Source organism: Megalops cyprinoides, chromosome 2, assembly GCF_013368585.1.
Source record: "Megalops cyprinoides isolate fMegCyp1 chromosome 2, fMegCyp1.pri, whole genome shotgun sequence".
Taxonomy (NCBI): domain Eukaryota; kingdom Metazoa; phylum Chordata; class Actinopteri; order Elopiformes; family Megalopidae; genus Megalops; species Megalops cyprinoides.
This window is the reverse complement of record NC_050584.1, coordinates 369,425-385,827: the sequence shown is the minus strand read 5'-3', so window position 1 is coordinate 385,827 and position 16,403 is coordinate 369,425. Positions and strand designations below refer to the sequence as shown.

The 16,403-nt window shown below is 38.2% G+C and overlaps 1 protein-coding gene across 1 annotated transcript in view; it reads right to left on the bottom strand.

The window, feature by feature from the left end:
- Positions 1-3,148: 3,148 nt before the first annotated feature.
- si:ch73-173p19.2 (V-type proton ATPase 116 kDa subunit a1) overlaps positions 3,149-16,403 on the bottom strand; it is a 53,459-nt gene continuing 40,204 nt past the window's right edge. Inside the window, 6 exon segments of the mRNA XM_036522659.1 lie at positions 3,149-3,257; positions 4,671-4,842; positions 7,935-8,052; positions 8,751-8,879; positions 9,359-9,466; positions 13,082-13,292. Of these exon segments, the coding sequence (XP_036378552.1) occupies positions 3,149-3,257; positions 4,671-4,842; positions 7,935-8,052; positions 8,751-8,879; positions 9,359-9,466; positions 13,082-13,292 (847 nt within the window).

Here is a 16,403-nt window from a genome sequence, read left to right as displayed (position 1 = left end):
TGGGGGTAAAAAATCCATTTGAATGCAGTGTAGGCAGTTGCAGTGGAGACCCAAAGGTTGACAAATATGCTGATTGGATAGAAGTACTACATAGGTGAGCATGCCATTTAAAAAGTTATGTTTTATGTCCTTTAAAACACATACTTTTAACTAGGGTTTCTCTTCATAAAAGTGACTGCTCATGAAGATCAACTAAAACATTCGTTATTATTTTTGGAACTGTGCTCTTTAAATTAGATTATTGAGGTTTAATAAGGTTATCTATCTTTTTATTTGTTTAAAACTGTGACAGACACATGATGATAAAAGAATATAACATTACATGTTACTGTCATTTCTTTGTTTTTTTTTTGTTTTTTTTTTTCCCAATTTCTAGAACCCAGCAAGGTTTCTGTTTACCCAGTGTCTTCGTGCAATCAGCTGTTTTGAATGAACACTGCAGCATTTTAACTTGTTGTCTTGTACGGTATTCCAGTGGACCACGAGTTATAGTAAACATTTGTAGTACTGTTGTGGCTGCAAAATTTGAAAACAATGCAAGTACTTCAAATGTTTTCAAGTGTTTGACATACTGCTTACAAATCTTACATCCAGTATGCCGGATGCTTTTATCAGGTAAAGTGTGTATGGCTTTTTCAAATTATAACAAAAACGCTTTCCAACCTGTAATTGCAAAGGACCCATCTGTTGTTTGCACTGAGTTCGGAGAGGTGGATTCACAGAGGAGTGGAGGTGGAAGCAAAAGAGTGTGACCGAATGTGTGACCGAATGACGGAAGCACTGCGGGTGGTTGCAGTGTGTGCCTCGTATAGAAACAGGCTCATCTCCCACTGATTTCCAATCACAATTAGCTGCACAATAAAACAGTTCATGTTTCCAGCCTACATCAGGGCTTCACTTTCTCTTTTTTTCTGCACATTCCAGTGAAAGTAGTGTCTCCTTAAAAAGCAATCACACTGCACTGCTTTTATGAAGCCTGGGAATGACACTGTTTGCATGGTTTTGTATTGACTAAATAACCTTTCAATGAAGGACAGCTGTCAGTAATGCTGTCTTTGTGGGAGCACTGAAAGATTCTGTTGTCAGTTTTGTCAATTTGGAAGGATGCTCACTGCTGTGAGGAGAGTTGAAAGGCATAACATATGATTAGAGATTTCAGTCTTCAGAGAAGCATCAAGGTCATAGCAGGAAAAAAGAAGCTGGTTCAGTTTATTGGTGAATTGAACAGATTATGTGGGAAAATTTCATTGACATTTAAAAAAAAAAAATCCGGAAAGGTATTTTCAACCGACAGGGATAACTGCACTAGAAGTTGAAACGGAGTGCAGGTGAACCAACAGGCTACTGGTGTGTTGAGGCAAACCTGCTTAATCTGTCTGGAATCAAACAGATTAAATTACATTATTGGCATTTAGCAGACACTCTTATCCAGAACAATTTACATCAGTTACAGTTTCTTTTCTTACAATGTTATCCATTCATACAGCTGGATATTTCCTGGCAGCTGGCAATTGTGGGTTAAGTACACACAAGATTATGTTTGTAAAGAAGGTGATGGAGGTTGTTTCTAAAGGAAACTGCAAAAGGGTATAAAAGTTGGTGCTGTATACATTACATTATTCTCATTTAGCAGACAATCTTATCCAGAGCGTCTTACATAGGTTACATTTTACAGCTGGGAATTTACTGGGGCACTTACTGAGTTAGGTACCTTGCCCAAGGGTACAGCAGCAGTGCCCCACCAGGGAATTGTACTAGCAACCTTCTGGTTAGTTAGAGTCCTGCTCCTTCTCCACTATGCTACACTGCTGTCCCCGCAAAGAAGATGCGTTAAATTTGGAACGACACAAAAAAACACTGCAGCTGGCCACTTTGTAATTACAGCATGGGCAAATTGTGGAGCTTTTTTTGGCATATGATTGTTTTGTTTGTGGTGGGAGTGGGAGTGGGGGTATGTATTTTTACATTATCTTTACTGTGTTAAAAACATTTCCCCACCTATGAATTCCATTCAGGAATTCTAATTTAAATTAACTGGGAATAAAATAAAGGGCTGTTCTCTGTTTTTTCTACCCTAATCTGAGATGGCAATGAGTAAAGTATTACTGAAAAGAGGGCAAAGACCTGGCTGAATTCCAAAAGGTTTGTCCAACCCCACCATTATCTCCCCACAGACGCAGTGCTATGACAACATTAAACCCTCTGAGCATTTAGAATGGGTATGGCATAAGATTTCACTCTCCCAAAGTAGATGACTGTGAGATTATATGATTTTGATCACATTCAAAATATTGTTACTACATGTCCAGGATTCCTCTGCCACATTTGATCTCTGACTCCAAAATTCCACGTGTTTTCTGTCAGGTTTGAAGAAATGTTTATTCAATAGTTTGAAAAAAGGTTGGTCTGCTGTTTCATGTCTCTGTGCATGTATGTGGATTTGTATTTGTATAAGTGGGAAGGGAGGGGCAGAACAGTTGTTGAAAGGTCCCTAAATAAGACAGGAGAGGGCATTCTTTTTAATGACGATCAAATAATAGAGTCATAAAACACAAAATTTGACTAACCAGTGTCCCCCTCCAAGTTCAAATTAAATATGCTGAGATAGAGAAATGTTAGAGAACGCTAACATTCCACTACTTTGATATCCTGTTCAGTGTTAGTAATAAGTATTACCTGCAATCAGTCTTTAACATGGAGACGCAATTTCCTGAAGTGTAGAGACCATAATTATTACATTACAATCATTGAGTAGATGCTGTAACATTTTGTAACACAGGTTAGAAATTTATCAGTTTATATAGCAGGGAATTGAGCCAAAAACCTTTCAGTTACAAGCCCTGCTCCTTACCACTACACCACAGTGCTGCCCAAGTTGGATAGTAAAATTAAGGGAAAAAGATAACATGTGTATAATAAACATTAATTTCAACAGTAAAATTATCAGTTCAATAGAATAGTAAAACTAAGGGGGAAAGGTAGCGTGTATATAATAGCTATCCACATATTTTCTCTTTCCTGACAAAATGACCAACCTTAGCAGATGATACCATGCAAATTTACAGCTGTGTGTTGGCTGGTAATTAGAGAAAACCACACACTATAGTTCTACTTTAACAGACAAAGCACCCACCATGCTAAAGTTCTTTTACAACAAATACAGATTTTCTTATCGACATTTGTTCAGCAGATTGCTGAAGGATAAGGGTGTGAACTGGTATCCTGAACCTTTGTAGAACTTGTTCTGGAACTCCACCCTGAAAACCATGAAGGATACAAACATTAGAAATTGTATTATGACAGAAACATGTTTGACAAAAAAGCCAGTAAGACTCTCCAAAACATTATTGAGACAAATCAAATTTGGCACCGCAGACATTGTCTGCAGATCTACTTGTACTACTACTTTTTTTTCAGAATAGCAAATGTTTTGATTGCATTGATGGACCCTGGCAGCTTCAAGTTGATTTGTGATAGTGTTTTTCCAGTAGCTTCCTGTATGTTTGTTATATAAACTTAAAAATACTGGGAATTTTTTTTTCCTCAAAGACCATAAGAGACCAGACCTCATCTATGCCCCCCTGAGGATGACTGATGCAACAGCAGGATATAATCTCTTCAATTTCAGTCTTAATTGTGTGGTGCCCCCACAAGACTCCTGTATCACAAGGTCTTCTCCTTGGCACAGAAACTGCAGACTGGGCAATCTGCAGACTACTAATGTACAATGATTTGCAGTAATGTGGAAGCATCCTGACAAGGCTTTGAAATGGGACAATGAACCCCCCTCCCCCTTCTCTATTACATGAACTGAATTCTCATAGTTGTCCACTATGCCACTTGATCAAAGACAATGGTTTGTTCCTTTCCTTTTTATAGGTGTTGTGTGTGACAGTAATGCTTAGCATTATTCTTTGAAACTGGCATGTAAAAAGCATAATGTAAATGGGAAACTCCACACTAGAGTTTTGAAAACTGAATAAATAGCAAATAAATAAATAAATAAAGTTCAAGCAGGACCTCTCATTTAGGAACAGTCTGCATCTCTAGGTGTGTGAACATTCCAGCTATATTAGGGTGGACACTTCTCTATGCTAACCTGAAGACAACACTTGAGATACCTTCACCACATGAAAAGTAGAGCGGAAAATCCAGACTCTCAGAGACTCAACAATAAGTTGCAGACATTTTCTCTCAAACGCTGAGCATTTATAATAAGAAAATAAGAATGTAGAGTAGAAAATGCCAAAAAGACCATGCAACTGTTTAAGAATAGACTAATATTAAGCTGAATTGAATACAAGTCAGCTTAATATTAGCTGTAGTTGCTGTTTGCTGTAGCCTATGCTGTCAATTTTTTCTATGACAGTTTGCTTAATTTCCTATAGTGTTAGTTAGGTCATCAAGATTGTGGAGAAAAGGTGGAGAAAAAAGCACATATTTTGCTAAAAATAATTAAAATTTGACAAGTAAACCTCACGCAGTGTCATCTTTACATAAAGTTGGTTTTCCATCCATCAAACACATTTTGTTAACTTCCCACAACATAGTTCAAAATTGAAGTAGGCCTATACTTTCATACTTTCAACTTATTCAGATGTTTCCCCTTTTATACTCCCCAGATCATTGTGCTAGCAGTGTGTGATATGGGCTCTTTTTTGGATGCATACCAGTGCAAGCGCAGGGCATGGAGGAAGGATGAGAGTCCCTCCATCACCAGGAGGATGGTGACAGTGAGGATGCTGAAAGCGGCAAAGATAACAGCCACCAGGACAGACCCCAGACCAGAGGTGACTGTCAGAGCCACGTGAAGGACCATTTTCCACAGCACTTCTGATAGCTCTGAGCAGGACAAAGAGAAGGCCTCAGGTCATCAGTTAGCACTAGGGCATTTCTTCAAGCAATGGGCAGTGGGCATGCCCTTGATGTTTATTATTAGCCTTGATTAAAGAGGAACAAAAACATGGTATGACAGGAAATGTCATGCTTTCTACATTAATATTATTATTATCATTTTTTAAACAATATGAACTTGCTGTCTACAATGCTATAAAGATTAAAATGTGATATTTTACATTTTTAAGAAGAAAATCAATCTAAATAACACATTTTTCTGTAGTAAGTTATTTCTAAGTTATTTCTAGTTAATCAGAAGATGAATAAACAGGGAGGGCACCTGCAATGTTGGTATGAAGGCTCCACAGGATCACTGTTAACTAAAATGTCTACAAACCAGGGCTGACTCTAGCTTTTTTATATGAGATCTTGTGCAAGGGCTGAACTATGGGAGTTCAATTTCTAGATATTGTTTCTACCTGACCATGCAAGTAAAATTGCTTCAGCAACAACCTTATTTTGAATATACAAAAGTATAAATTTTAAAAAATCATTGGAATTGACATGGTTATCATATGATACTATAGTATAATGGGATAACAGCTTTTCTTGTAAGGAAACAAGAAGCCTGTGTATGTGATGTAGCCACACATGGAACAGTACTGCATAAATCCAGCAACAGTCACCCTAATAATTATAATATATTACTCATCATAAAAATGGGATGAAACATTTTAGTTAACTGAGCAAGTACACTTCCAAAAAAAAAAACTTTTGTACAACTACTTTTATAAAGAATAGATTAATTAAACATAAGACCATAAAACCTGAATCCACTTATTAAATCTATAAAGGGAAGACTACATCCAAGCTATTACACTGGATACATTGCATTGTATTGTATTGATTTATGCAGAAAGTAATAACGAGTTGAGGGAGGGGTGGGTGTAAAATGTCTTTATGACAGCTCTCTAGTGAGTGCCGATCCATCACTCGGTCCTACACAGGGTCCCGCTGGTGTTTCTCTCTATGGCAGCAAGTGCTCCTTGCAGGTATGAAGGACCTCTTCTTTGAGGATGTGGCTCTTTAACTGAAAATTCCTCTATGCAATGGACAGAATAACAAGCAAGCAGACAAAAGTCTGCCTTTACCTCATGGGGAGCAGGAGACATTATTATTAAAAATGAACATCGATCTCTCACAAACAGAGTGCATGATGAAAGACTCAGCCCGTGTGTTTCACGCTGTCTGGCTGAGAGCTGTGCCCCTTTAAGTACATATTGCCAATGTATATTCTGCAATTCAGAAATGTGATAAAGTTCTGACTTGCTGTATGATTGTTTGCCTTGGTTTCGAATCACATGCATTAATCCTAGTACATTTGGGCATGCTATGAGATTTACCTTTAGTTAAAGTCACAAGATACCCTCTGCTGGAACCAAAAATATCTTATATAGTAATATAATATAAAATAGTCTACTCAGTAGCACAACCACTGTGGGCAGTATGAGGTGCAGTGGGCAGTATGAGCACTGTCCTTTTCACCTTTCCCTTGGCCCTAGTGAGAAATTAGCGTAAATGTTCCAAAAATAATTTGACTGGATAAATGAGATTGAGATTGAGGGAATCTATGCTTCTTGGGATGCATTAAACAAGCAATTCCTCTCATTTTTTCCACCTCAAATGTTCAAATGTTGTTTGTCTTCAGAATTTTCATGCTATCTAGAGCATCTCTTGTCTCCACAGGATCCATGAACACTGTGGCATTACATACTGTATTGTTACAGGATGGATGTAACAATACATGTTTGCTATTTCAGATGCAGGCGCTTTACTGTACCCTGGTGTTAAAAGCATGGCTGTGGAACTGTTGGAACCAAACACTATTGTGGGAGCCCCAGAGGAACAGGCTGTTGGCAGTGGCAGCTGGGCTTTCTGGTGGCTCTTTGGCAAGGGAACAAAGGCTGAGGAGAATCTGTAATAATTCTGTCATTAACAGCAAGGACAGGACCTGGTCATGGCAGATGGAGCTTGCACATGTGACATCCCCGCCTATCAAAAGTCACTCCAGCCACAGCAGGCCCGGCTCTGATCTTGCCTCCCAATCTGAAGTACAGTGGCGGGGAAGAAGAACTCTCTAAATCAGAAAGGGAATGAGAGGGCTGACCCCTTTTAGGGAAGTTCTGCCAGCTGCCATGTCATATTCTCACTAAGTTACAATAATGGATGTACACAGTTACATGCACATACCTCAAAGTCATCATGGCAATGTACTACTGAGATTTATGCTAACATGCCATGTGTCAACCTAATAGTTTGTTAAGGAGGAATAGTCATAGCTGTATATGTGGAATGGGATAATAACATTATGTTCATTTACATCAATTATTACTTTTGCTGAGATGCAGAAATGTGATGATGTGTTGACGTAGTCAAACTTTGATAGTCAACTTAATAGTCAAATGCATTAATGCTACTAGTTTTGGGCATGCTATGAGATTAGCATTCATTTAGAGAAGCATTGATTCTGTTAAGATCTTTGTGTTTAATATTTTATAAGAGTTTGTAATAGTTTTAGTTTTAGTCCAGTAATACCACACCACAATGAGTAATTCTCCCTCTAGGTGTTACAGTATAGCATACTATTGACCTGTGGTAAAATCTGTGATGTAGAAGAGCAAATTCCTGTATCAGGCTGACATGGAACTTGGGTTTTTAAAACTAATTTCATGGCACTTCAGAATTCAGACATCATAATTCATTCAATTCAGTTCAATTCAATTAATCCAATTCAATTCAATTCAATTCAATTCAATTTCTCCGCAAACACCCTTAACCAGAGAAGCAACTATCATCCATTTATACAGCTGAATTTTTATTGAGGGACTCCCAGTTAAGTACTATGCCCAAGGATTCAGCAGTGCCCCACCTGGGTATCAAAGCAGAAACTTTGGGATACAAGACCTGCTTCTAATCCCTACCTTTAGCCACACAGTATTATTTTTGAGAAAATATAATTGTGTTCATGTCAACGTTTTAATTCATGATTAAATAGTCTTACATGTGAACTGTAAAGCTCCACAATAGACAGAACTTACCAGCATGAGCCAAACTTAGGGCCCACAGACGCAGGTAGGAGGCAGTGTTGGAGATACAACCCAAGCAGTACTCAATGGTGTGTATGGCCTGGTACACAAACACATCTCCCATGTTGACCTGTGAAGACCAAATTCCTCAATGATGCATCTGTTAACTTCCCATAACTACCAGCAATCAAATCTAAACCAAAATTAAAATCAACTGTGCTACCCTTACTGTGCGTCAATGCTTATAGATTTTTAATATTATGTTTGAGTAAAACACACATGACAGTATCTGCTTCAGTTCAGTTTTAGAACTGAAAATTTCAGTTATACCAATGAGGTATAGTTTATGCATATTCATGCGTAAAACGTGGATAGGTAAAAATGCGGCCTTTTATCATACAGAAAGGGAATTACATCAGAGGCTTCCACATAAATGATTGACAAGTCATTAATTTAGCAGTCACTGACGTGGAATTGATATTGTCACTTTAAGGTCAAGGTCCTGCAGTCACATAAAGTTAATGCCCACACAAGCAATTATGCCAGAAAACACAATCATCATTTACTGTACCATTTCTATTTTACAGAAAAGCAAAAAGCTCTTTCTAACAAGGGGAGTTTTCTGATACATCTTCAAATCAGTAAGCATTAGAAACTGTACACAGTAAATTAAATGTACTATAAATTGATCTGTAAAAAGTAAAATTTGAAAAGACAGACTCTTGACCTAGTCTTGATGTAGTCAAACAGCAACCCATTTGGACAGACAGACAGACAGACAGCGGAGCAATATTAGCTGTGAATACAGCTAGCTGCTGAGTGACATACCGTCTCTGTGTGGTTGTTGTTGGGTGCATACACAGTGTTTGCTTCGGCTGTCCCCTGGTCATTCTGAGTGTTGGTGCACGCAGACTTCCTGCATGTCTTCATAGGAACATTGTTCTTCAAAGCCTTCTGCTGGAAAACAGGATTTGGGGTGTGAGGAAAGCCACAAATCATTTTTTTTATATTTGGTGAGGTCAGGGTGTCACAGAATTTTAGCCCTAACTGACAGTAAACAAATGAAATTTTAGGATACTGAAGAGACCATCCTGCAGTCTGTACCTCAGGCAGAACAGTCTGTACCTCAGGCACCAACATCACTGTATGGTGCTAACAATACAAAGAAACACATATATTCCTAAAAATACTCACTAACTAAACACACAATTAGAGCGAAGTATTTCTTTTTCTTTGTTTTGCAACAGCAAGTGGAGATGAGAAAGCAAAGTTTCAAATTTTAGTGGGATGAGGAATCTGTCGCCTTTGTATTTGTTATGCTAGTAATGACCAACGTTAGTCAGGACTGAAAAATCTCATCTGGAACTAATGGTCTATGTCATGTAGTTGTCAGAGCGTTGTGTGTCTTGACTCTTCCTGCAGTCAACTGGACCAACCTCTTGTTTGGCATTCTTGTGTTCTCTGTACAGGAGGAGGGGCTTGACCAGCAGCAGCCAGGGCACCATGAGGAGGGCAAGTGTCACCAAGAAGATCTGCACCGCTTTCTGGTTGTGGAAAAATGTAAACGTTAAACTCAGGGAATAGCTCAAAATAGTTTCAGCTGATACTCTTAAAACCCTGTGCTGTCACTGTGGTCTCCTCTTCCTCAAGTGCCTGCCAAACTCCCAAAAGCCGAATGGGGTCTTTGTTTATACTGCATAAGTAAGCAACTTTTCCGCTAAATCCTGCTGACATCACAGTCACAGGAAGGGATGTGAAAAACCCACAAAAATGCGAAAAGCTTTTTAATGATTTTAAACTGTTTGTGTGTATTGTACGTGTGTACACAGTAAGTCTGACTATAATTTATCTGACAGATAAATTATAAACAAAATATAATCAAAAGCACTTTTTCATGTTAATCTAGTGAATTAATCAAAATCTAGCTGATCCTGCATCAAAGCACACTGAAACTGTGCTGATATTCTAGAAATATGATTTAATTAAAATGAAAAGAACACACTAAAGTGACACTGCTTACTTCAAGTGCATTACATTTTTTTGACATGACTAAAGTACTGTAACTAATGAAAAGCAATTTCCACATTACTTGAGATGAAAAACCACTGCAGGTAAATAGTCTGTTTGACTGCATAGCTTGCTAGCAAAGTCCACAAACAACAAATGGAAACATTCATTTATTTTATAATTAATCAAAATGAATTTCTTAAGGTAAAAATAAATGATATAAAAATAATTCATTATTTGCATTATTTTGCATTTTTTTAAACAATTGACATTCTTTATGGTGAACAAGTTACAACCATAGACAGCTATCCAAAAATCCAAATTTAACTAATTCAGCAGAAGATCCAGAACGGTTTGGCCAGCCATGGCTGTGATTAATATTGGAATAAAACTTTGGGCAACTTTGTGTAAATAAAGATTTGGGTAATTTACTTAGGGTGTTTTCATACTTGGTCCCTTTCAGACCTCAAAATGAACTCAGAGCGATTAGTCAGAATTTTTGTGCATATGTGAACACAGACCCCTCTGAAACGAACCAAACAGTTTAGTTCACGTCAAGTCCGCGTTGTGGTTCATGGTTGGGTGTTTTCACATATAGTCCTTTTTAAACAAACCAAACTCAGTCCTCTTAAAGTGGACCAACAGAAAAGGGACTCAGTTCTTTTTGTGTTCATATTGTGGGTTCATTTGAAAGAGGACTCAGTTCTGTTTCTGGTCCACTTCAGCTCTGATGGGGCCTCAGTCCTCTTGCTGTTCACACTATAGTTCCTCTGGAGCTCTCAGACCTTTACTGCTTTGGATTATGGGTAGCTTTCATTTGGAACAAGATGGCTGTTGCCAGTGTTGTGCCTGAACGCGTTCAATGAACGAAAGTTCATGAACTCGTTCATATTTTGGTGAACTAAGAACTGAACCGTTCGTATTTCCGATTGAGGAACTTTATTGCGAACGCGTTCATTCTGACGTCTGTGAACGGCGTTCATACACGTTCTATTTTCGTTCAAAACGATGCCAGATTTCTAGTGAACCCCCCCAAATAAAACACACCGTGAACTGTGCTTAACGGCGCTGCGGAAAGCCATCCGATGTGGCAACGGATTTGCACCGCGACACCGCTCGTCGCCCTGTCGCACAAACAAAACGTCATCACAACAAAGCATGGGCTATGGAGGAGGAAAGCAACAGTCCGGAGCTCTCAGACTCCACAGATTATGAACATTTAAAAGAGTTTTTCGGCAAAGACAGTACTGCCGCAGACGGTAGAAATGTGACTTTTGTCTGTAAACTTTGCCCGCCCGGTTTGAAAAAGAAAGTCCGCACATCGACGACGTCAACAGCAAACTTAAAACGGCACATTGAACTGAAGTTTGTAAAAATACTGAAATAGAGAGCATAAAAAAACATTTGCACCTTAAGGACTACAGTTCTGATTGTCTTTATAATAAAGACCATTCAAGCAGCACGTTTGTCCTCATATTTTTATTGCAGCTGCTACTGGTGTAGACTGAATGGGTGGCAACAACACATTAGGCAAATACCAGTATCCTGAGGGCTGTCCACTCGATGCTAACTTAAATTCTCATTCAAAAGGTGTAGAATTGCTGTCTGTGGTGCTATAGTGGGCAGTGACAGTAATTTTGACAAATAGCTCGCAGCAATGTATTGGAGGTAAAAAATGTAAAAAGAACTAAAAATGAACTATTTAGTTCATATTTGAAATCATGAACGAACGAGTTCATTTTAAAGATTTTGAACTATGAACTGAACTAGTTCATTTTAAAGCTTATGAACTATGAACTGAACTAGTTCGTGTAGAAAAAGAACACTGGCTGTTGCTATACTTGTCTTATCCACATTCTTGTGGTATTTTGGTTAAATTATCATCTTGCTATCGCTGCCAGCGGCCATGGTTCTGCCTAGGGCTGGGCTATTAATCGAATTTTATTTTCAGTTACGATTTTGGCTTCCAATGATTATGAAAACAAGATAATCGAGATATTTTTTTTATTCATTGAAATGTATGTGTGTATATATCTTTTACATTTATTTTTAAGTTTGTTTTTCAGTTGCATTATATTTAACCCTTTCGTATGTAACTTAATTTTATGCTATGTAGCGCGCGTTACACATGGTTCATTATGTTTTCATTAGCGTTATTAAGCTTCTCATAGTTTTCAGTTAGCATCTGCTATATTTTTTAACTTTAAATCGCTGGTTCCTCAAAGCTAAAATTATCTAGAATTTTTCCAATCTAGTGTTCTAATCACACCAGTTTTAGCACACGCGCTAAACGGCAAATCACACCGGTGTGACCATACGTGCAAAAGGGTTAAAGTTAAAGAAAATCCACTGTTAAAAACACAAGTTCGATAAATGCATGATATTTCCAAAGTCAATGAGTAATCGTGTTAAATAATTGTGATCTCAATATTTACCAAAATATTCATGATTATGATTTTTGCCATAATCAACCAGCCCTAGTTCCATCTATTTGTTTTTACGAGCATCGCAGTGCAATAGCATGTGATCTGTCTACAGCAAGCCTAGAGGGCTAAAGTACAATGGCAAAAGGCGAAGCGAACCTGGAGTGCTTTGTGTCCACAATGCACAGGTTAACCGAACCGCAATGCGGACTTGAAGCAAACCGAACGGAGACTACTTCCTGAGGTGGTCTGAGTTCGGTTTGTTTCAGAGGGGTCTGAGTTCGTACTTTGGAATGTTCACATATGCACAAAAAATGCTGACAAAATGACTAATCGCTCCGAGTTTGTTTTGAGGGCTGAAAGGGACCAAGTGTGAAAACACCCTTAGTTACAGCTTTGATGTAGGCCAAATGAGTTGCCTCTGATTCACTAGTGATTTGACTGCATACAGAAAGTATGCAGGCAAATCACACCTGTTCATACATCACTGGTGAGAATGCACGTTAGAAACAAGGGGAAGACAGGGCCATTTGAGCTGTCGGCGATGGTGTTTGTTCACCTTACTGTACAGCTCATTTTTGTCCACTGCAGATGACAGACATATGCCTAATTTCGTAATCCACAGCCTTATTTTGCCTCTGACCCTTTCTGTCCAGCAGAGGTTGTAAACCTGTTCATACATCACACACTACCTGTCCATTGTAAGCCTGTTCATACATCACACACTACCTGTCCATTGTAGAGCATGGCATCATCTGAGTCCTCATTGGCAAAAAGCATCATGTTGATGAAGAGGATCAGGATGCTGGGTGCCCTGTCAGACTTAAGCAGTACACACCACTTGAAGATGATGAGGAACACCAGGTAACCAAACAGGGCCAGCATGAAGATCATCTCAGGAATGAACTGGAGAAGAATGTTCCTGGTGTTCTTGAAATATCTGTGGTGGAAAAAAACATGGACACTATATCAGTTTCTAATGAGCTCAAAGTGAAGAAGGGTTATGTTACAAACCAACTGCCATCTTTCCTGACTGCTATCTTTCCTACTGCCACCTTTCCTGATCATAACCTATAGTAGGACTTTACTAGTTGAATTAACATTCCTTCACAGGATCACAAAATCTCCCAAAGTAGGCATTCTGAACAGTACATTTCTTTTACAAAAGCCCTAGTTTATTGCTGTAGATAGGATTGATGAAATTTCTATATTTAAATTTTACTTTAAAATGTTTTCGGCACATTCAGTCCAACACTATTTTCTCAGCAGTTGAAACATACAGATACATACAGATCCTCTAGAGACCGTGTTAATGCTAGAGACAGTCTTGCTCTGTTTCAAATGACAGTTGTCAGCTGCAATTTGTACACTGCTGTACACATGCAAAGCCATATTCAGATAAATAAATAATACAATTTACAGTCAACAGTTGCTCTCCCATTTTATTTTTGTGGTTATTTTGTTGGCTGCCTGTTTTAGCAACTAATGCCCTCTATCAATTTTGCCCTAAAACTACCTGGTGAGCAAACAACACCAGCATAAATATTGTCCACCATCGCAGGCTTTGATGTGGCAGGGTCACTGAAGTTAGCTAATCAGTATTCTACAAGTGGTATTGTAAGTGCAGATAGAGGTATGATTCAAAAAAAGGAACAATAACTGTTAGAGACACAATACAACCAAATTGAAGAAAGTCTGGAAAATGCTCAAAGGGGACACTAGTTAATTGAATCATCTTGGCAAGATTTGCAGTGCTGAGATCAAATTACCATTAGTTTGAAATTCATTGTTTGAAAGAGCTGAGATTTTAACCATTAAGCAATGGAAGAAGGCACCTAAACTGCACTGAGTAAGGAGCCCTTCTAATGGATCTCTTCAGAGTACAGAACAAAGTGAGTGACTTATTCAGCTCAAGGTTAATGCCACTGACATTTGCAGATCGTTGAAAAGATTATGGGCCATTAAAGTTAATGGGTCTGAACTATGTGAAATTTTAAAGGGAGACTTGGAATAAATTACCACATTCCTAGCTAGTTTGGGGCCATGTTAGATGAGTCAGATCCATAATTATTAGCACTCTTGATAAAAATGAAGAAAACAGGTTGCATATAATAAACAACACAGATAATAATCTATACGTTAGGTGTTAAAATTAATGGCAGCCCTAACAATTATTGTAAATAAAACCAAAGAAAGTTAAATTTGGCAATAAAGCTTTACCAAAATGATGAGAACAAAATTGAACTTTTTAGCCATGCACACCATCAACATGTTTGTTGGCAAAAGAGGAATGGATACATGGAAAAGCCCCTTATACCCACTGTCAAATATAGAGGTGAATCATTGATGTTTTGCTGCCAGTGGTCCACAAGCACTAGTTAAGATCAACGGCATAATGAATTCCACCAAGTACCTGGAGATTTTGGCAGAAAATCCAGTTGTCTCTGCTAGGAGGCTGAGACTTGGTTGTCAGTGGATTTTCCAGCAGGATAGTGACCCCATCAAAATCCATATAGAAACGGTTAAGTGAAAACAAAATCCATGTTCTGCAATGGCCATCTGTCTCTGGACTTAAATCCCATTGAAAACCTGTGGTCTGAACTGAACTGGACAATCCATAAGTGCAAACCCAAGGATATCAATGATCCTGAAAAGTCCTGCATCCCTCCAAATATGTTCTCTAACCTTATCAGAAATTATCGGAAAAGACTCAGGGCTGTCATCTTTACCAAGGGTGGTTGCACAAAGTATTAATCCAGGGGTGCCAATAATTGTGAAACCTGTTTTTTGTGAAATAAATTTGTTGTTGAAAAATGTAAGACTTTGAGTCATTAATAAAGCACTCTATTTTACACATGATGGAAAATAAAGTTCATGTCAATAGCGGTATTATTGTTTAGTTTACAAGCACACTATTTTACATATTATGGAAAATAAAGTTCATGTCAATAACGGTATTATTTTTTAGTTTACAATATTTTTTGTGCATATTTATTAGGGTGCCTGGGTAATAATTCTGGGCCTGACTGCACTATAATAGAACCAACGAGTGTTAGCTCTGACCCACAAGGACCACAATGAAGACTCATTATGGAGCTATATGTGAATAGGAGTTCCAATGGAATCATTTCTCCAGCATACATGTGTACTTTTTACTGCTTTATCCACACTCCACTCCACAATCCACATGCATCATGCCTCTGACCTTGTAAGAACAAAGTGGGCCTTCAGTCTTTATCTCCCCCGCATGTTTACCCCTGCAAATCTGAACAGTTTGCCTGTGAGGACCCACATGCCACTACTGGTTATCCAGCCAACTAGAAAAAAGCTTTACCATGGATATTTGTTTAGGGCATGTATATCTCCGCTGCACTAATCTTTGGACTAAAATGGGAACACATTATTACAAAGTTGGTAGCAAGGCTTGCAGCTAGAATATACCAGTGTCAACTGGTATTTCATTTCAAAATTGAAATACCAGTTCACTTTACTTTGGTGAGACCTATCAGTTTTTTTTTTTTAAATTACCATCCATCCATTTAATTTCACATACAATTTGTTCACATGCAATAGTTCTCCTGCTTCTGGTGAGACAACAGGGATAAAGTGAACAGTTATTGATGTTTGCTGTTATTGACAGGGTGTTATTGATAGGGTGAGGTTTACATTTGAATCATGTCATAAGTGCAGTTAGCTGGCTAACCACCTAAAATCTTGTAATGCAACCTGCATTCTGCAAACCTGAACACCTTCACACCTCTTTGAACCCACCATCAGTCATTTAAATCATCTAACCAGAAAATGGGATTCACTGTTCTCCTTGTGCAATTATTTAATAAAAGCATTGTGTCTTTAATAATACATTCAAGCACAAAAGAACTGAATATTTATTTTGTATTCAGGGCCCTCTTGGCTTGTTCTGCTTTGTACCCCTTTGAGCCTCTGCCCTCTAATAGGTATACACACAGCCCTGCGATTAACACCAGTGCATTAAACATGCAACATATTCACAACAGAAAAGTTACCTCAACAGAATCAACTTTAGCTAGGC